The sequence below is a fragment of the Pristis pectinata genome, chromosome 32 (assembly GCF_009764475.1).
Source record: "Pristis pectinata isolate sPriPec2 chromosome 32, sPriPec2.1.pri, whole genome shotgun sequence".
NCBI lineage: Eukaryota > Metazoa > Chordata > Chondrichthyes > Rhinopristiformes > Pristidae > Pristis > Pristis pectinata.
The window spans coordinates 13,775,854-13,797,440 of NC_067436.1; the positions used below are offsets into that span (position 1 = coordinate 13,775,854).

Below are 21,587 nucleotides of genomic sequence, written 5' to 3' on the forward strand. Positions count from 1 at the left end.
TCTTTGTTTCCTTGAGGCATGATACTCAAACAGAAAAGGACGCCTTTTAGGCTGTCAATGCAGCCAAATAAGAGTACAGTGGAAGGGGAAAGAGATAAACAGGAATACATGTGGAGGAGTGAGAACAAAGCCATTAGTACATCTCTGCTGCAATTTCATAACACAAGATATTAGGGTATCATGCAGTATGTGGTCTATTGGGTCAACACAAGTCAATGCCACAATATAATTCAGACGGAACTGCAAGATTATGCTGATAGTGTTTAGATGAAGAATGGGGATGGGAGTTGGTCAGTGTAGAGCATTAGTCACTTAGGCCAATGCAGGCTGTTTCTCTGAAGTGCCTTCTCCATAATTTTGTCCAAGACTTCCAGAACTGACCAGACATGCCTGTAATTGCTGCCGGCTCCAGCAACTGAAAGAACAATGTCAGATACAGACTCAACCAATGCTTTACACAAAGTATTTTTTTTAAAAAGAGGAGCTAGCTTCCATTCCAAATTAAATTTCCAAAAATATCAGTCCTTTGAGTCACAGGAGTTCCAGGTCACATTGGAGCAGAGCAGGATGACTAACCTTTTTGTCCCCGACTTAGGCTGATGCAAGACCGGACCTCCAGCCATTGCCTTCTTCTTGAGGGCTCTCTTGGCCAATTCCCGATGCTTCTCTGCAGAAGAAAAAAAACACAATTTAACCTGGAGAAAGCTACATTGTTTCATCCAAAAAACCTAAATGTAGCAGGAATCATAGTTGAATCCAATCAAAGCTCAAGTTGTAAGGTCAATACAATAAGTTAGTCTTATGCTAACACATGCAGACACAGGAGACTTCAGATCCTGGAATCTGGAGCAACACACAATCTGCTGGAAGAATTCAGTGGGTCAAGCAGCATCTGTGGTGGGGGGGGGGGGGGGGGGGGATGTGGTGGGGGGTGGGGATGGAGGAGGAGGAATTGTTGATGTTTAGGGTCAAAACCTGTGGTTTCAACCCGATATGTCAACAATTCTTTTTCTCCCACAGATGCTGCTCGACCCACTGAGTTCCTCCAACAGGACTATTTTATGCCTTTTTTTAAAGAAAGGGCAAGGTGGACCCAAGTCAACCTGTTAGGTCCCAGTTCTATATGATGGAAGCAATTACAATAACTAATTTTGCTTAGCTATCAATTTTTCTGCTGCTGGAATTTCCAAGGTTAAACTTGAGTGATGACATTCATTGTGCATTTTCCTTCAGCACATTTTCATCACCGAACAATGCAGCATTGGACTGCACTGAAGTCTATTCACATGGTACAAGGGAAGTGTGCTTTCTTATTGAATGGGCATCAAGGACTTGGGGCCAAGTAGAGGCATCAAACACCGCAAAACCTGCCCACAACTTGCATACAATGGAGAGACTGAAGCACCAATGGGCAATAAATGCTGACCTTCCCAGCTATGCCCAGATCCAAAATTAAACTAAAAAAACAAGTCCACTTGGATGACATCAACTCAAACCTCAATACACAATTTAATTAACCTGCACCTTCTCTTCTATTGCTTGCCATTACAATACCAAAAGAACCAAGGAACTCAGAACAGTTTCTAAGCTTGTGCAGTGTATCATGCCTTGTAACAGTTCAATCGATGATCCCTGACCTCCAGTAATGAAGGAAATAATTCCTTTTGAAGTTTCAAGACAGATTTCCAATTGCTGTAATATATTTTCCTTTGTTAGTTTCTCTTTTATTGAATGGTTTAATCATCTTGCTATCTGCTCAGATTAATTGCCCTAAAGTGAATGTTGTTGATTTTTTTTTAAAACTAATGCATTTGAACAATCTGTGAAGCCAGTGATTTATCGCTGCACAACGTCCTGCAACAATCCAAGAATTTGCTCCAGAGCAGTGCTATCATTTTATACTGCAGCATTTGTCACGAGTTTTCCTCCTCAGAACAAGTTGGGAAATATTGTTCTTTTAGAGTCATGGAGTCACACAGCATGGAAGGCGGCCCTTTGGCCCAACTCGTCCATGTTGACCAAGATAAACCCTACAGCTTGGAATTTGACTTTCCTTTACCAATACGAGAGAGAAACTTAATTATGTGACTGTGCAGAGATACATCCCTGACTCATGTCCAACAAGGAGGTAAATTTTCCGACAATTCCCCTTAATGCTAGATCCATGAGAAATTAAACTTTAATATTACTGGATGTTGTACAGTGTACCCACCCAAGTAGAAAATTCATAACTCTTAACTCATGGACACAAGGTTCAGAGCAGCAAATCTGAATGGTGATCTAATCAGCCCAAGACCTATTAATATCACATGGACATCAAAAACTCTTATCATTCAAATATTGGCAAATAAAATTCAGTTAGAGTGATAGTTGTCATGTCAATTTGAGAAGGATTTGAATGAACAGAACAGTCTCAAGATCAATGGCCTGTTATTCCTAATATCCCACTGCAATTAGTCAATTGCTCCAGTGATAAACTCCTTAACCTACCCCTATCCTTCTCCCCAACATATGCTGAGACCTATTTAAAATTAAAATTCTTTGATTCCGTGCTTTGATTCCTTAAGGATTCTTAACTCCATTAAAACCCCAGATGCTTTACAACCATGAATTCTGCAGCTTAGTCACTTTAGGACAGACAACAATGAGAATATAACAATATAATCTATTCTAGATTCCTCAATCTATTGATCAAAGACAAGCATTGGCTTGATCCCTTGGATCAACTGCACCCACAAACCAACCTGACCCTGACATGCAACACCACCCTCCAACAATAGCAGTTTATGTGATGGTCTGGAAAATGCAGATTACTTCCACATCTCAGGAGCCACCCCTCATGTCGACGTTAAAATTCACTGCCGCTTTCAGCACAGTCTTTGGTCAAACGAGGAAAAGGGCAGTGGAAGATCAAGACCTCCAACCAAGCACAAGGTACATGATCTACCAGGCAGTGGTAATCCCTGTCTTCCTATATGTTAAATTTTTTTAGTATGTACAGCAGTACCTCAAAGAATTGGAGAGAAACCAGCAATGTTGAGTCCACACAACATCCTCCAAACCCAAGGAAAAGCAAACTGAAGTCCCCATCTTCGATCAGCCCAATATCCCCAGCATCGAGTCCCCAGTTACAACTGGTCAGTTCAAACGGACCGGTGACATCATTTACATGCCCATCACTGGACTTTCAAATTAAACGCTATTCCAAGCTGCATCACCGGAAAAGATTAGCAGATAGACCATGGAAATTATTCAAGGATGTGCTCAAATCTTCTGAAAATACGCAACATTCCTCCAACTCTTGGGAATCTCTGGCCAATGAGCACTCAAAGTGAAGGAGCCTTTGGATTGGCACTGAGAACCTCAAGTCCATGCTTTGGAGTTGTAAGGAAGGTCAGTGTAAACTACAGGAGTGCACAACTGAGCAACTATCCTCCCACCAAGCAGCATCTGCCTAATCTGCAGATCCCAAACTGGCCTCATCCTTCACCTTAAAACCCACAGTGGAAGGAAATCATCCTCAATCCCTAATACAAGAGTTACTGATGTTAATCATATTACGATTCTTATCTCTATCCAAATAATCTGCATTTTATCCTCTGATAAATACTGAGATGTTTGATTTCTCATATTTTCTTCGAGGTGATGGCCATTTGGCCCATCAAGTCTGTGCCAGCTCTCGGAGCAATCCCATTGGTCCACTTCTCTGCAACTCATTCTCTCTCATATACCCATCAACTATCTAATTCTCCCACCACCCACCTACACTGCGGGTAAATTACAGTAACTAATTAACATACCAATCAACCTGCCTTTGGAACATGGGAAGAAACAGTCGAGGAATACCCATAGTCACAGGGAGAATGTGCAAACTCCACACAGACAGCACCGGAGGTCGGGATTGAACCCGGGTTGCTGGAACTGTCAGACAGCAGCACTACCTCCTGCCCAATAGTGGCACCTTCCCTGTACAAGGAAATCATTATTTTTGTAATTCTCAGGCTTGGAGGTAAATGAGACAAAGAAAGTCTTTGCTTGACGAATCCAGTGTTGACACGCCCTACGCAGGTTGTGTTCCAGTTGACCAGTGGGTCAAACAGACTGCAGGCACAATGGTCTTTAGTGAAATACTTCTGGAACTTAACGCAAGGTAACCAGGCAAACAAGTCTGCAGCGGCTCTTACTTTTCACTAAAGTCAAACCTTACCAAAAACTCTCCCAATCACCCCACAGCTAACATGAACAAAAGAAACTGAAGTAAAATGTAGCTAATGCTGAAAATCTAAATCAAAAACAGTAAACACCAGAAACACTCAGCAAGTCAGGCAACACCTTTGGAGAGAGAAACAGAGTCAAGGTTTCACAATGATCCTGCATCCAAACACTAGCACTTTCTGCTTTGGTTTCACAAGCAGGAAAAGCTTTACTCCACTGACATCATAGCACAATGAAATGTGACATAACCCTCACGGATAGTTTGCCTTCATTTTGCACCTGTTCAATTTCCCAGTACAACACCAAGAGGCCAATAGACAAACCAAGGGAACTGATAAAACTACCACCCTCTTGAACTCTGGTTATTGACACTGAGCAACCTCCTCCCCACCACTAGAACAAAGCCAGGTGAAAATGCAGTGAGTCTCATGTCCCCCCCCCCAACCCCCCCACCTGAATTAGCATAGGAGAGGATTAACACAAAATCTATTGTCAAGACTGCCAAGGCTTTAACAAGACTCTCTAAAATGATCAAGCTTTTCTTTTATAAAAATAATTTCCTTTCTCTGGAAGAAGGGAAAGTATTCACTTAAGCAGTAAGCCTGGAATCTGAGAAGAATTATTCAAGAGGAAATACAAAGTGCCTAATATGCAGTTTGGACTAATGCAGCTGATCAGTGACTGATAAGAATGTCACTTAAAATATAGATTTGTGGCTCTGTATGAAAGAGAGCTGTTAAGTTCTGTGTAAAACAGGCATTTATTAATAACTAAATGGCCACTGGTCATATACTAGATGGGTACTGTTTAAATAATGTTAAGCTTCCTCATTATTGCAAATTAAGCTGTAAATACTTTGTCACCTGGCTGCTCAGTAACCTATCCCTTTACTTCAGCCCTATCAACTTAGACTGAAGAACAAACAATGATCCAGACTGTATTCAAATTATGTTTATCAAAGCACCAACCTTACTGGTTTCTTAGTTTGCAAAGTAGCATAACTGAGCAGGGAGCAGCACGAGGTGATGCACAGCATTCTGGGAGGTACAACTGAAGCTCAGGAAGTTGCTATCTTTTGACAGAAGCTGGAACGAGAGGAAGGCCGTCGCCTAGAGAAAGACAAATGGGACAGCAAGAGAGAGAAAAAGAAATCAAGAGAAAGAAAGAAGAGCCAGTGTAAGGGACAAAGGAGGAGAGGGGGGGGGGATAAAGAAGAAATAAAGATAAAAAGTAAGTGTTGAAGCAGTGCAATTGATGAGAATAGTTCCTGAAGAGCAGGGTGTATAACAGAAACGAGAAGTGAGGAATAACAGATAATGCAGCAAATTGATTTACAGCTTTGTGGGCATTTCTAAAGATTAACACCTTGAGTTCATCACACTCCATCAATGGGTAGATTATTAAACAGCGTTGCATTTCAGATGCCAGCAGGCCCAATGTGTTTCAGACATCTACCTTTGTTTTAGATTTCACATCAATTCAAGGAGTTGAGAGGCTGAGACCAGAGCCGCAAATAAGGGGATCATTGGCAATAAAGGCAGAGCATCTCTAACAGAGACTGGACTGCCGCAAGGATGCTGATAAAGACACAAGCAAAGCAGGGTGAAGATGGACTTACTGGGGTGGTGACAGGCAACTGACTTACAGCCTGCCATTTAAGCTGCCATTCACTGAACAGCTAACTCAGACAAATGACAAATAATACTACATTTTCTTTTTGAATGGTCCAAGGGCAGACGTTGGGTTTTTCCCACCATCATCAACAAAAGAGGGGCACAAACAATAATTATACAAGTCATTAGAACAGCATTTACATTATCCAATACATATTGTAATCCCTACAGTGACCAGGCAAGGCCCCACGTATTTGAGCGCACACCTTGTGCTCATCTTCCATATCACCCTGGAGCCTAACAATGCCAGAAGGAGAAAGGTAGGCACAGCAAGTACCTCTGGATAATCAACAACCAGGTCTTGGAGCAGGCTCTCAAGATTCTCCTCACTACTACCACACATCCACTGGGGAACCAAAGACTCCAAATGTGGGATTACAGTGCAGCATAATATTTCTCCCTCATTTTATATAATGCAATACAAATGAATCATTTACACTGAGCAAGAACAAACTAAACCTTTCTACTTGGATACTTGCTCCATTGGCTGGGTTATGAAGAATTATCTGACTTTTCCTTGTGCAAGAACATTGTGAAATGCTTCTGTCCTAATTTGGTGATTTCATGGGATGATTCAACACCACCTCACGTTCCCAAACCATTCCAAAGGACAGGAGTAGCAATGCTATCACGTGAGGTTCATTTGGCACAGTTCCCAAGCTGGGACTCAAGCCACTTTAAGCTGTTATTTTAACCAACAGGATAGGCAACCAATGACTTATACAGAGAATGAGAGAAGGAAGTTCTCAGAGAGCAAAATAACAGGCAACGTGATAAATTTAGTTATTCACAAGACCAACTGATACTTCGCAATTGATTGGATCACAGTGGGGGTGGAGAGGGGATTTTTAAAAGGGATATGAAAAGCCAGTTCAGCAGCTGAAGTCAATGAAGGGAGCTAAACACCAAAGACAGTTGGTAGGGAACAGAGAGAGTGGCATTGCTGAGATGAGTCAGCGCGAGCACATTCTGCATTTTTGTAATGGGATGCAAACAGAAGCTGTATCAGTTCATCAATTTTGGCATTACACCCTGTGTTGGTTCGAGAGATAATGAATCAAACCACTGACTGTCCCTGCCTAATGTTAACACCTCCACTTTCAAACAAAATGAAAGTACACACATCATTGGTAGATTCCAAAAGCCCACTGCTGTATAAGGAAATGACAGAAGTCAGACATCTGCAAAGAGATGGCAACCAGAATGTGCAGTGAAATTGCTGACTCCACTGGGCCAGGGCTGATGCCTGTAGCATACCCGAACTTGTAACAAACAAAACAAAAAAATCACACCACTGTCACTCCCCATCGCGTACAATGCCAGTTTGGGACACAAAATTCCTGCACAGGTACAGAGTCAAAGTCCTGGAACTCCTTACTCAATTGCAAAGTAGTTACACCTCAAGGGCTGAAGCAATGTAGGACAGCTCAAACAACTCCTCAGGGCAGGATAACAAATCTGAACACATCAGCCGCCCGCATGCATTCAAAAAGCAAATTAGAAAGCCAGAGATCTTGACTTCTGCAGGACGAATTATCAAAAGACACTAATGGTTCAAAGATGTCCAGAGGATTGGCGTGGCGATTGTTCCCTCCACTCCATTTCCCTTTGTGGCCCACTGCATTTCACATTTTAGAAACAGCTCGATGGCTCTTCCATAAAACCCTGACACTTCAACTTGAACACCAAGGATGCATTCTGCTAACATTAAGCCTAGATCCTTGGACTGCCTTCCCACTGTTAGCCATAAATTACCAAAGTTAATCAGATTCATTTTGAAAACTTTCTCCAGAAGGGAAATGTTTTGCTGCTCAAATACCCACCACAGCTCCTAAAGTCTTTCAATGTGGAGACACTGTGTGTTGCACTTCATAATCATAATGATTTGAAAAGTATATCATTTTCATAATACTTGCGTCAGGAATTTATTTAACAAGTTAGAACAAAAGTCAACCATTTAGCAATGTCATTAATCTACTGCAACACAGCAACTTCAGAAACATTTTGCAGTCATCCATTTCACTACATAAATCTGGGTGCAACATTTATCTCCATTTTCTCTATACAATTCTAAATGTCCCAGTGACTAAAGGCACCAACTGATTTGAGGTAAGGACAAGAAAGATCCCCCATGTTTGGTCAGCATTTGGACTTAACCCTTCTGGAACACAACATTCACTGGGGTTCCCACTCCTGTATAACAACCAGCCCACACTCAATTATACCACTCACATTTGAAAAGCATCAAGGTTCACAATGGAAGAATGGCATTCTTCCGTTGCTGCAGTGCTGGTTGAACTAATGAACCTATTCATTACAATCAGACAGCATGCCAGTATTATCAAGGCTCATACATTAGGAATGACAACAAGCCCAGAGTACTGGAAGGCTGCCAACCTTTGAAATCATATCTTGGATTCAGACAAGAAAAATGTTATTGTGTACCATCAAATTACCATTAAAATCCACAACCTGTGCTAGTGCCCAAAATGCTAGAGTGTCCATAAAAACTACACATGATCAGCTAGCTTGTGACTCACGTAATCTGAGGTGTATTGATGGAGTTCTGGTGGTGGTCGGCAGCTTCTTCTTCTCATTCATCTTAAAGGCTGTCTCGTTTTTCCAGCTTTTGTTGTGACCCTTTAAATGGAAATAGGGAGAGATGAGGGAAAATTCTACACACAGTCAGCCACCTCCTGCTAAGAGGGGACTCTGCCCCTTTATCCAATAAGATAATGGCTAATCTGACTGCAACCTCAACTCCACGTCCTTGCCAATCCTGGAACCTTTCATCCCCTTACTTATCAAAAAGCCACCTCCCACTGCCTTAAAAATATTCAAAATCTGTTTCCACTGCCCTTTTAAGAGTTCCAAAGACTCTATGCCAAAGGGGTAAAACATTTCCCCATGTCTTAAATGGATGATCTCCTATTTTTGAAACTGACCTCCACCCCACCCCCTCCCACAACAGGAAGTATCATCCCAAATCCATTACTCTAAATTCCTGCAGATATAAACTTAGCTTGACCAAATGTTCCTGATACCAGTTTGGTAAAACTTCTCTTTACTGCTTCAACTCATTTCTATCCTCTAAATAAGGAGATCAATACCCTACACAGAAGTCCAAATGTGGGCTCCAGTGCAGCACATAACCTCCCTACTTTTATTGTGAATTCCCTCACAATAAATGGAAACTATCCCAATAAGTTAGTTAACATTAATATTTTGCAAACCATGCAATTGGATACCCTGATCCTTCTGCATCTCAGAGCTCTGCCATCTCTCAACATCTAGGTTGTGTACTTTTCTCCTTCATGTCAAAAATGGACAATTTCAATTTCCCACATAACACTTTGTTTGCCCACTCAAGTCAAAATATCTCTTTGTAACTTCCTCATCTCCTCTTCACCACTCACTCCCGAATCTATTTCCGTGTAATCAGCAAACGTTGCAACCATTTCTTTGGTCCTTTTGCCCAAATCACGTACGTAAATTGTAGAAGCACATTCAAAAGGTAACTAAATGACTCCTTTCGGGGTGGGGTGCGAGAATGTGACTAACCAGAGTGCAGACCCAGGCATGACAGACAAATAGAGTCATCAAGTCAGGAGTTGCACAGCACAGAAGATGGGCTCTTCAGCCCACCAAGTCCATGCTGATGTTTTTACCCATCTACAGTAATCCCCATTTGCCTACACTAGGTCCTTGTCCTTCTATGCCTTGTTATTTTAAATGCCTGTCTAAATCCAACTCAAAATAAGCAAAGCCACTTTCAGAGTTGGATTTGAACTTTTGTATGGAAAAAATGTGGATATCACAAACAGAGAATACATCGAGGAAGTGATAAAGTGCTTGGTTCCAAAATAAAATTGGGCGCCAGGAATCAAAGGATCTTGCGCGCTCAGATATGCGCCTTAATCAGGAGCAGCCAATGTTTCTCAGTGACCCAGTAACTCATGCTGGGTGCACAGAGATTCAATCTGAGTAAGATAAATTATTCAGAATGATGTAAAAAAAAGCTAAGAGAAGGGAAGTGCAAATATTGCCAGAAATGAGGAACATGGGGTTATCTCATTCCTGTTGCAATTTTGTGTAACCTTTCTTTAGAAATTCTCAAAGTGATGACAGGACACCATTTAGCCCTTCAAGATCGAGCAGGCTCTCTTCAAAAGCAAGGGAACACCTTCCACAGCTTGGACCCATTCCAGGCAACAATGCAATTACACTTCATACTTGATATAACTTCTTTCCCAGGTCACAACTGAATCTGCCTTTCACCACCGTGTCAGCCAAATGCCAACTGGAATGTCAACACTTATCAAAAGTAAATAATTGTACAAAATCTGATGTAGTTAATTCACCCAGTGGTGATGCAGCAACATTCAGTTGCAATTTACCAGCATCATTCAGTTTTGTCAGTCATAGAAACAGGCCCTTTGGCCCAACTCATCCATGCTGACCAAGTTGCCCATCTAAGCTAATCCCATTTTCCCACTTTTGGCCCATATCCCTCCAAGCATTTCCTATCTATGTGCCCGCCCAAATGTCTTGCATGTTGTTAGTGTACCTGCCTCAACCACTTCCTCTGGCAGCTCGATCCATATACTGAACCTCTGAGGGAAAAAGTTGTGCCTCAAATTCCTATTAAATCAGGAGGTTCAATCTTTCAGTACCTCTGACTGCAAACCAACTCCCCTGACCAAACCATCTGCTTTTGAAAATCATTATGGGTGAAAATAAAGACAAAATATCTGTTTTTAACATTTTGTCACTGAATACTTAGAGATTTTTTCTTAAACGTGACAGTCATCTGATTTTATGGGAATGCAAAGAGAATAATCCCAGGTTTACATTTTGAATCAGTTGTTAAAGGTTTAAAGTCCAAATCCAACAGAAGTGCTAATGAACCATTTTCCTGGAGAGAAACATTAATTATTGGTTTCAGTATATGTGCATGGCACAGCACAAAAACAGCTCAAGTGCAGATTCAACAACTACAATGAAGCACCTTCAGCCAAAGTATCCAAGGATTTGCAGATTAAGTGGAGAAGAAAAGAAGCGACATGTTCCAAGTATTCAAGACAAGATGTGCCAAAAACCCACACCAGGTTTAGTAGCAATTTTGTGCAGCATAATGAGAAATTGCATAGTGTACAAGGGAACGTACACAATAAACCAGCCCAGGAGTGAGGTTTGAGACTTAGGAACTTCAGAATCACTGGCATACAAACCAGAGAGAAAGTGGCTTCTTCCCAGAGATTTCAGAATGGTCCTGGGTGGAAGTTGGTTAAGGGTTGGGAGCCAAGCAGAAGAATTAAGCAGTATAATTTTACTGGATAAAGGATATACATTTAACACAGCCCAGACTGCTGTAATAATTATTTTTGCCTGTTTGATCCAAGAGTCCAATCAATTTGTTTGAGAGCTTCAATCCATTTAAGCATTCAATGGATTATGGTTTTCATTTTAAAATTGTACATGGAGAATATTAAAGAGTTGAATAGCTTCTGCCAAGCAGGACAGGGAACAGGTCCAGTAAAATAGAAAACAATCCCAATGGCTTTGTTTCAAGTGCAGAAAACTGGTGCGAGAAAACTAGCAAATGGAGGTACAAGCATTGAATTGGGGGAGGTTGGGGGGGAGAAATATAGCTGGAGCCCATTGATTCAAGGCCATGTATAGCAGTTTTGTTCTAATCCATCATCCATTTGTGAATTTGTAACTAATTGGGAATCCAGACACAAAGTATATCCTGGTTTATTCATTTTTCAGATTTGTGCGTCACTGGTGAGGCCACCACTTATTGTCCATTCCCAATAGCCCCCAAGAAGGTCCTTCTGGTAAAGGAACTCCCATGGTTTTTGGGTGGGGAGATTCAGGATTGTTAATTTCCAAAGGTAGGAGGCACCAGCATTGGGCAAGTGACCTCAACATTCTTTCACTCCAACTTTCCCGTACATTTGTGGAAAAAAAACAGAAGAGTGAAGAGTAAGTATTATTTTGATCCTTACAAGGGTCTTATTTGCAGGATTACTGAATGGAGATTGGTGTTTGATATAAGTATGCACACGTGAAGTGTATGTTGTGTGAGTGACCAAGTTACTTTCTGTATGTGCCCACAGTTTCATTGATGTTGCCACGTCAAAGACATCTGGTTAATCAAGAACTTCCATTTGACAACACTCGAGCAGAGGGCTACCCTGTTCCACAACTACATGGATGAGGCAGCTGTATTTAGACCCAGCAGTATCTGAAAAAATTGGCATTTTGAAAATGATATCAAGCTTTACATACAGGAGTGAGGACTTTGGTAAGGTCAAGGTAAACTAATAGGAAAGATGCATCTCCATAAATCAGAATTATAGAACTACAAATGGTTTTAAACTTCAACTAATAGTATTCATTATTCAGGGACAAAAAGCAGGTACATCTCATACAAGTGTGAACAAAATTTTCCAAATTAAGGCATGCAATATTTTTAATCCGAAGACAAAGTGCAAGGTAGGCATAAATTTCACCTTTACACAAGCAATCCAAACAGATGGCCCTGAGCTTTCATCTACTGATCTGCATTCCAGCTTACACAGGAAAGTAGACTTAAAACAAAGAATTTAGCAGGTAACACAGACAATTCAAATTTATCACCAAACTATTACCTGGATTTAATTTCAAAGAGAACTGAGCTTGCACCCACCCTATTTAGCCTCATTCCCAATGACTTGATTTCACATCCCTCCACATCTTCAATTCTTGCTATCTCCAGACTTTTCTAATATTATAAACCTGCAGGAACTCTGCACATTCACAAGTCTAACCACTCCACTATAGGTGACTGTCATAGTCTTATCTCAGGGATTCCCACCCCAAACCACTTTGGCTCTCCAACTCTCCCCTTAAAGACTACCTAAAAAGCTACCAATTTGCCCAACATCCTGGTTCATTTCTGTTACTGGTTTGGAGTCAAATATTGCTTGGCATCCCTCCAGAAAAAAAAGCAAGGGCCCTTCACAAATGCTTGTTGCTGCTGCTGAAGTTGGCCTTGTCAAAAAAAAAGTCTGACAGCACTTTGTACTTTAGTGAAAGGTACAAGACACCACAACCTGGTCTGGCCTACATTCATCTCCCAACTCAACGTGTTTGACTCTTAAATGGCTTCCAATTCCACCATTGAGTCACAAGTTTAAGGAGCAATTAGAGACAGTCAATAAATCCTGGCCTTACCAGTGATGTCCAGATCCCAAAAATTAGTTATTCTAACGTTCATCCTACAATCGAATTGCAATGTTATTGATCTTCTTTCTGTGCCTCCTGGAGATAATGTTTCCACCTTCTCTTGAAGTCTAGACTTCTCAGCTTACTTTCAACCGAAAATGTGGAATTATCAAACTGTTGAACATTTGTCCACCTGCCCTCACCAACAAGAATTCCAGCCGGGCATCACCGAATGCCCATCTCGTAATTTAACATCTTTTCTGCTACACTTGTGAACTTTGCTGGTCATTATAGAACTTTATCTGTTATCCAAGTTCTAGTGCCATCACTGATGGCAGATTCTAATGGACACAGCTCTTCCCCTCACCTCCCCCCCCCCCCCCCCCAGAGAAAGGGAACCAAAAACTGAAGGGCACAGGTTTAAGGTGAGAGGCGAAAAATTTAAAAGTGACCCAAGGGGCAACTTCTTCAATGCACAGGGTGGTGAGTGTATGGAACGAGCTGCCAGAAAAAGTAGTTGAGGCAGATGGTTAGCGTAACGCTATTACAGTGCCAGTGACCCGGGTTCAATTCCGGCCACCATCTGTAAGGAGTTTGTACGTTCTCCCCGTGTCTGCATGGGTTTCCTCCGTGTGCTCCAGTTTCCTCCCACATTCCAAAGAATGGAATTTGTGGCCAGAAGTGTGGCGACACTTGCGGGCTGCCCCCAGAACACTCTACATGCACAAAGATGCATTTCACTGTGTGTTTCGATGTACATGTGACTAATAAAGGTTATCTTCTTATCTTAATATTTGAGACACATTTGGACAGATACATGAATAGGAAAGGTTTAGAGGGATATGGGCCAAACGCAGGCAAATGGGACTAGTTTAGGTGGGAACCTTAGCCTACATAGACCGGTCAGGCTGAAGGGCCCATTTCCATGCTGGATTACCCTATGACTCAAATACCACAGACAGTTCCTAAATGATCCCATCAAGCATGCAAGCGACCAGAGTAACAGTGGATCCAGGCACTCCCATCTTGCTCAATAATCCTGGCCAAGTGGCCATCTTCAGTGCATATCATTGCGATCATTCCATGCAGGAGAGTGGAAACGCCTCCCTTAAAAAGCAGCAAACTAACTACACAGAGAGACAGACAGAATTGCAAACAGCTGGTTGTCGAGATCATTACATCCACACTCATGCAAAGTGGTTTTACTTCTCACTGATTCTGCATACTACACCGTGTACGGATTCTGAATTCAGAGTATAAATTCAATTAGGCACTGGTTCAAAGCTCCCTGGAGGCAATTAATTAATCTCAATCCATCCGGTCCAGAATTCAGTCGGAACACAACATCCAATTTACACCTTTCAAATTTAACATGCAAGTATTACTCAAATAATTCTGCGTTCAAGGAGAAAAAAAAGACTTTGAAACAGACAAGAGCTGATGAAAGAGCAATGTAAAAACTGAGTGCATTATAACTGAAGATCAAACTGTGCATCAAAGTGGGACCAGTCACATCCCCCAACATCCTCCCCTCCCCAGAGGGGCGCCCCCCCACCACCCCCCCCGCGAGAGGCGCGCCCCCCTACCACCCCCCCCAGCGAGAGGCGCGCCCCCCTACCACCCCCCCCAGCGAGAGGCGCGCCCCCTACCAACCCCGCCCAGCGAGAGGCGCGCCCCCCTACCACCCCCCCCCAGCGAGAGGCGCGCCCCCTACCAACCCCGCCCAGCGAGAGGCGCGCCCCCCTACCAACCCCGCCCAGCGAGAGGCGCGCCCCCCTACCACCCCCCCCAGCGAGAGGCGCGCCCCCTACCACCCCCCCCAGCGAGAGGCGCGCCCCCCTACCACCCCCCCCCAGCGAGAGGCGCGCCCCCCCACCACCCCCCCCAGCGAGAGGCGCGCCCCCTACCACCCACCCCCCAGCGAGAGGCGCGCCCCCCTACCACCCACCCCCCAGCGAGAGGCGCGCCCCCCTACCACACCCCCCAGCGAGAGGCGCGCCCCCCACCCCCCCCCCCAGCGAGAGGCGCGCCCCCCCCCGCCGCTGTGGAGTTGGCGCCTGTTACCCCACCCCGCGGTGCCCGGGAGCTGCCCCCCACCCCCAGTACCGAGGGCCCGGGCTGCTGCGCCCCGTCCGGCGGGCAGTAAAGCTCCGCGGGCTCCATAACGTCGGCGCCGCCTCTCCCCTCACCGCCCGAGCGCCATCCGCTTCCGGGTCGGAGGCCGCCTCCCGATCAGCTGACGGAGGGAAACTATGGCCCCGCCCCCTTGGTCAGCTGGTAGAGGGATGGTCCCGCCCCCTTGGTCAGGGTGGAGGGGTGGCCCCGCCCCCTTGGTCAGCTGGTGGAGGGTGGCCACACCCCCTTGGTCAACTGGTGGAGGGATGGCCCCACCTCCTTGGTCAGCTGATGGAGGGATGGCCCTGCCTCCTTGGTCAGATGGGGCAGGGGTGGCCCCGTCCCCTTGATCAGCTGGTGGAGGGATGGCCCCACCCCCTTGGTCAGCTGATGGAGGCCCCCCCCCCCCTTGGTCAGATGGGGCAGGGGTGGCCCCGTCCCCTGGGTCAGCTGGGGGAGGGGTGGTCCTGGCCCTCACCCTGCCCCCTTGCTGTTCCTCCTATTTCTTGCCCTCATTTCCAGGGCTCTGCCTCTCGCCCACGTTGGTCATGAACTGGCTTCCTGGACCACTGTAATTATGTTCCCTCTGCTCCAAAGCCCAGTGTTGCCTCTCATTTCACCTGGGTTAAGTCTCTCTGCAGAGTTTTTATGTCTATAAATCCAGGCTGAAGACATAAGAGACTGTAGGTGCTGGAATCTGGAGTTAAAAACAAACCACTGGAGGAACTCAGCGGGTCGAGCAGCATCTGTGGAGGCAAAGAAAGGATCGACGTCTCGAGTCAGGACCCTGCATCAAGACTGTCCTGATGTGACTCACGACCCGAAACATCGACGTTTTCTTTGTCTCCACATATTCTGCTTGAACCTCTGAGTTCCTCCAGCGGTTTGTTTTTTTGCACCATATATGTCAAAGTGGTTGTGGAAAAAGATAGGGATCGGTTGGGAATAAAGGTCTTAAATTAGGGAAGGCCAATTTTATTAAAATAAGGCAGGATGTGGAAAAGGTAGACTGGGAGTGCCTGCTTGCAGGCAAGTCTACATCTGCCCAGTGGGAAGAATTCAAAGGAGAATAACAGGTGTTCAGGACCATGTTCCTGTAAGGGAGAAAAGCCAAGGAGAATATAGGGAACTCTGGATGTTGAGGGATTGAGGGGTGGATAGAGCAGGTATAGAGAACTAATGACAGGGTAAGGCCAGTCAAGGATATAACAAGTGTAGTGAGATGCTTAGAAAAGAAATTAGGAAGGCAAAGAGGAGTCATGAGAAATCACTGGCAAATAGGACTAAGGTAAAGCTGAAGGTGTTTTTTAAGTATATTAAAGACAAAAGGATAACCAGGGCAAGATTAGGGACCATTAGGGACAACAGAGGCAATCTGTGTGTGGGGCCAGAAGGGATAAGTGAGGTCCTAAATGAGTACTTTTCACCGGTATTCACAATGGAAATAGTTTGTAGTTAGAGAACTCTGTGAAGGGGAGGGTGAAATTCTAGTGCAAGTTTTCTTAAATAAAGAGGAGGTAGTCAAAGGTTAAAGGTGGATAAATCCCCACAGCCAGATGGCATTTAACTCAGGCTGTTATCAGAGGCAAGGCAAGAGAGACTGCTGAGGCTCTCGGTGAGATTTTTGCATCTTCACTGACCACAGGTGAGGTGCCAGATGATTGAAGAACGGCAAATGTGCTCCTCTTTTTCAAGACAGCAAGGAAAAGCCTGGGAGTTTAACATCAGTAGTGGGGAAGTTATCGGAAGAAAATTCTATGAGACAGGATTAATGATTACTTGGAAAGGCAGGGGCTAATTGAGGAAGCCAGCAACGGCTTTGTCAAGGGCAGATCTCATCTGATCAGTTGATTGAATGTTTTTCGGAGGTAAGAAGTATATTGACGAGGGCAGTGCAGTAGATATGGTTTACATAGACTTCAGTATCCCACATGGGAGTCTGGCTCAAAGGGTTAGGGTCCCCTGGGATCCAGGGCAAGTTGGCAAATTGGATCCAAAATTGCCTTGGTGACAGGAGACACAGGGTGTTGGGTAGGCGGTTGTTTTTGTGATTGGACGCCTGTGGCTAGTTGTGTTCCACAGGGATTGGAATGTTTTGAATGATTTGGATGTTGATGTATGAGGTACGATCAGTAAGTCTGCAGGTGATACAAAGATTGGTGGAATTATTGACAGTATGGAGGGTAGTATGAGGCTACAGGCTGATATCAAAGTGGTGGTGAAATGGGCTGAGAAATAGCAGATGTTGTTTAATCCAGATAAATGTGAGGTGATATATTTTGGGAATACTAATGAAGCTAGGGCATGTACCATAAATGGTAGTCCTAGAGAATATTGAGGAACAGGGAGACCCTGGGATGCAAGTTCAAATATCCTTGAAGGTAGCATCACTGGTTGATAATGTGAGTTACAGGCTTTTATTAGTCAGGACATTGAATACAAGAGCAGGGAGATTATGCTCCAACCTTATGAACCATTGGCCAGACCTCAGCTGGAGTACTGAGTGCAGTTCTGGTCACCACACTATAGGAAAGATATAATAGCACTAGAGAGGATACAGAGGAGATTCACCAGGATATTGTAGGGGATGGAGCATTTTAGTTATGAGGAGAGACTGGAGAGGCTGGGTCTGTTTTCCCTGGAGAGGAAGTGGTTCAGAGGTATATAAAATTATGGGGGGTACAGTTAGGGTAGACTGCAGGAATCTTTTCCCCTTATCAGAGCGGAGAAAAACTAGAGAACATAGGTTTAGGGAAAGGGGTAAATGATTTAGAGGAAGTCTGAGTGGCACCCTTTCCACCCAGAGAGTGGTGAGTACCTGCAATGCTGTGCCCGAGAGAGTGAAGCAGAGTCACTGACATCACTCTGTGTCAGACAAGAACTTGAATCGCCCAGGCATTGGTATTGGTATTGGTTCATTATTGTCACTTGTACTGAGGTACAGTGAAAAACTTGTCTTGCATACCGATCGTACAGATCAATTCATTACCCATTGCAGATACATTGAGTTTGTACAGAGTGCATTGAGGTAGCACAGGTAAAAACAATAACAGAGTACAGAGTAAAGTGTCACAGTTACAGAGAAAGTGCAGTGCAGGTAGACAATAAGGTGCAAGGTCATAACAAGGTAGACTGTGAGGTCAGAGTCCATCTTATCGTATAAGGGAACCATTCAATAGTCTTATCACAGTGGGATAGGAGCTGTCCTTGAGCCTGGTAGTATTTGCCCTCAAGCTCCTGTATCTTCTGCCTGATGGGAGAGGAGAGAAGAGAGAATGACCCGGGTGGGGTCTTTGATTATGCTGGCTGCTTGACCAAGGCAGTGAGAGGTATAGACAGAGTCCATGGAGGGGAGGCTGGCTTCCGTGACGCACTGGGCTGTTTCCACAACCCTCTGCAGTTTCTTGCGGTCCTGGGCAGAGCAGTTGCCGTACCAAGCCGTGATGCATCCAGATAGGATGCTTCCTATGGTGCATCGATAAAAATTGGTGAGTGTCAACGGGGACATGCCAAATTTCCTGAGGAAGTAGAGGCGCTGGTGAGCTTTCTCGGCCGTGGCATCTACATGATAGGACTAATAGGGATTGGTGCCCACTGGTTGGCATGGACATGCTGGGCCGAATGGCCTCTTTCCACGCTGTATGACACTGTGATATCAATGCATTAGTTCAGTCAGCACAACAGTGACAATTCAGTCTGGAGGTGTGTAAGTTAGTGCACTCAAGAGGGCAGTCAAATTAAAGAAAGAAATATCAAGGTAATAAGAAGTGTAGAGGGGCAGTGGGATCTTGGGGTACAGCCCTGAAAACAGCTGAACAGATCGTTACGAGGGCAATGCCTGAGGCACAAAATACAAATTATGTCGGAGATGTGTAACACGGCAATTACATTGTAGCTTACGGACAGTTCTGGTTATCACGTTGCAAGCAAATGTCTCTGTTACCACCTGCAGTTGATCAGCTTAACAATTGGATGTCTTCAGAATAATTGTAGATACCAACCCCCATTCCAACAAGTCAACCCTGCATTTCCATTAGCCTGTATTGAGAAATGCATCAGAATTTGTATGCACCATTTTGTGAATCTCATTGACAGTGTTTCCTGCTACTAGTTCTTGTGAATAACCCCTCCCCCCCAAAAAAAAGTCAAAAATAATTCATATTCCTTTACTACGCCACAAAACAACTGAGGTCATGATGGTGAATTGTCTCAAATGAGAATTTGGTTCCTTCAGGCAAGTCAGCAGAGGAACCATCGCAGGCTGCTATTCCCGCCCTCTAGTGCTCAGTTCAAGAATAGCAGCAGCAGAGGTCACTGAGAGTCATAGAACATAGGACACTACAGCACAGTACAGGCCCTTCGGCCCACAATGTTGTGCCGACATTTTATCCTGCTCTAAGATCTATCTAACCCTTCCCTCCCACATAGCCCCCCGTTTCTCTATCATTCATGTGGCTGTCTAAGAGTCTCTTAAATGTCCCTAATGTATCAGCCCCCACACCCTCTGCCGGCAGTGCGTTTTACGCACCCACCACTCTCTGTGTAAAATACCTACCCCTGACATCCCCCTTATATCTTCCTCCAATCACCTTGAAATTATGTCCCCTCATGTTAGCCATTGTCGCCCTGGGAAAAAGTCTCTGACTGTCCACTCGATCTATGCCACTTATCATCTTGCACATCTCTATCAAGTCACCTCTCACACTCCTTCTCTTCAAAGAGAAAAGCACTCGCTCACTCAACCTATCCTCATAAGACATGTTCTCTAATCCAGGCAGCATCCTGGTAAATCTCCTCTGCACCCTCTCTAAAACTTCCACATCCTTCCTACAATGAGGCGACCAGAACTGAACACAATACTCCAAGCGAATTCTAACCAGAGTTCTACAGAGCTGCAACATCACCTCGCTGCTCTTGAATTCAATACCCCGACTAATGAAGGCCAACACACCATACGCCTTCCTAACAACCCCATCGACCTGCGTGGCAACCCTGAGGGATCTATGGATTTGGGCCCCAAGATCCCTCTGTTCCTCCACACTGCTAAGAGTCCTGCCATTAACCTTGTATTCTGCCTTCAAATTCGATCACTTCACACTTATCCGGGTTGAACTCCATCTGCCACTTCTCAGCCCAGGTCTGCAGTCTATCAATATCCTGTTGTAATCTGCAGCAACCTTCTACACTATCCACAACACCACCAACCTTTGTATCATCAGCAAACTTACTAACCCACCCTTCCACATCCTCATCCAAGTAGTCAGAGAGTCATACATCAGGAAAACAGGCCCTTTGGCCCACTGAGTCCATGCTGACCGTCAAACACCCATTTACACTATTCCTATATTTTATTCTCCCCACATTCTCCCCAACCTCCCCCACTCACCTACACACCAGGGGTGATTTACAGCGCCAACTAACTTACCAATCTGCATGCTTTTGGGATGTGGGAGGAAACCAGAGTGCCTGTAGAAAACCCACATGGTCACAGGGAGAATGTGAAAACGCCACATTGACGGTACCCAAGGACAGGATCGAACCCAAGTCCCTGGAACTGTGAGGCAGCTCTACCAGCTGCACCACTCTGCAGGTCAGGACACTTGTAATTTCCAAACTGACACTCGAAAGAGGAAATGAAATCCAGTTGACCAAACTCAAAAATGGTAAGTGATTTCTGTTACCCATTGGGAAACAGAGTAGTAATTGCACTGCATTCAACTGAGAGGAACGTAAGTAATAGGAGCAGGAGTCAGCCATCAGCTCCTTGATCCTGCTCCAGCATTCAGCGAAATCACAGCTGATCTGATCTTGGCCTCAGCTCCACTTTCCACCCTGATCCCCATAACCCTTGACTCCCATCCAGTCCAAATATCCATCTTGATGTTGCATACAGGCTGTCCCCAGGTTACGAACAGATTTCTGTTTTGACAGGCGTCTATAAGTAGATTTTGTCCATAAGTCGGAAAATACACAAAATCAGTCCATACGGTAACAGTCCCTCCACAGTATAGTAATGAATGGTGTTGATGAGGGCAAATTAACATGAACGTTTATTTATTGTCTTCTCCTGCCTAGTTACAATGGTACAGAGTCAGCATGTCCCACGTTCAACTACTGGTCTCGATAGACATAACGATGTTACGTTGTTTAATATAGTATTGTTGCATAAGTAAAGATAAAGGTGATTGCTTGTCAATTTCCAAAGCAACTCCCTTAAGTGGCTTCCCGTGATGAAACTGGCAGCATGTTCTTAAGAGACAATAGTGTCTGATTACTGTGGGGAGGTTCCTCATTGATAAGATAAGATCTTTATTAGTCACATATACATTGAAACATACAGTGAAATAGACCTTTTGCGTAGTGATTTTGGAG

General features: G+C 44.4%; 1 protein-coding gene across 3 annotated transcripts in view; it reads right to left on the minus strand.

Annotated features, from left to right (window-relative positions):
- fam219b (family with sequence similarity 219 member B) overlaps positions 1 to 20,765 on the minus strand; it is a 34,848-nt gene extending 14,083 nt beyond the window's left edge. Inside the window, exons 1-3 of one of the 3 annotated variants that reach the window (XM_052042657.1) lie at positions 15,207 to 15,354; positions 8,429 to 8,528; positions 577 to 667 (exon numbers count right to left, since the gene is read on the minus strand). In XM_052042657.1, coding sequence (XP_051898617.1) covers positions 577 to 667; positions 8,429 to 8,528; positions 15,207 to 15,263 — 248 coding nt within the window. In that variant the 5' untranslated portion in view covers positions 15,264 to 15,354. Of the gene's footprint in view, positions 1 to 576; positions 668 to 8,428; positions 8,529 to 15,206; positions 15,355 to 20,640 lie in introns of those variants that run through there. The other 2 variants (XM_052042659.1, XM_052042658.1) reach the window with 2 other exon arrangements.
- Between the last annotated feature and the right edge of the window lie 822 nt (positions 20,766 to 21,587).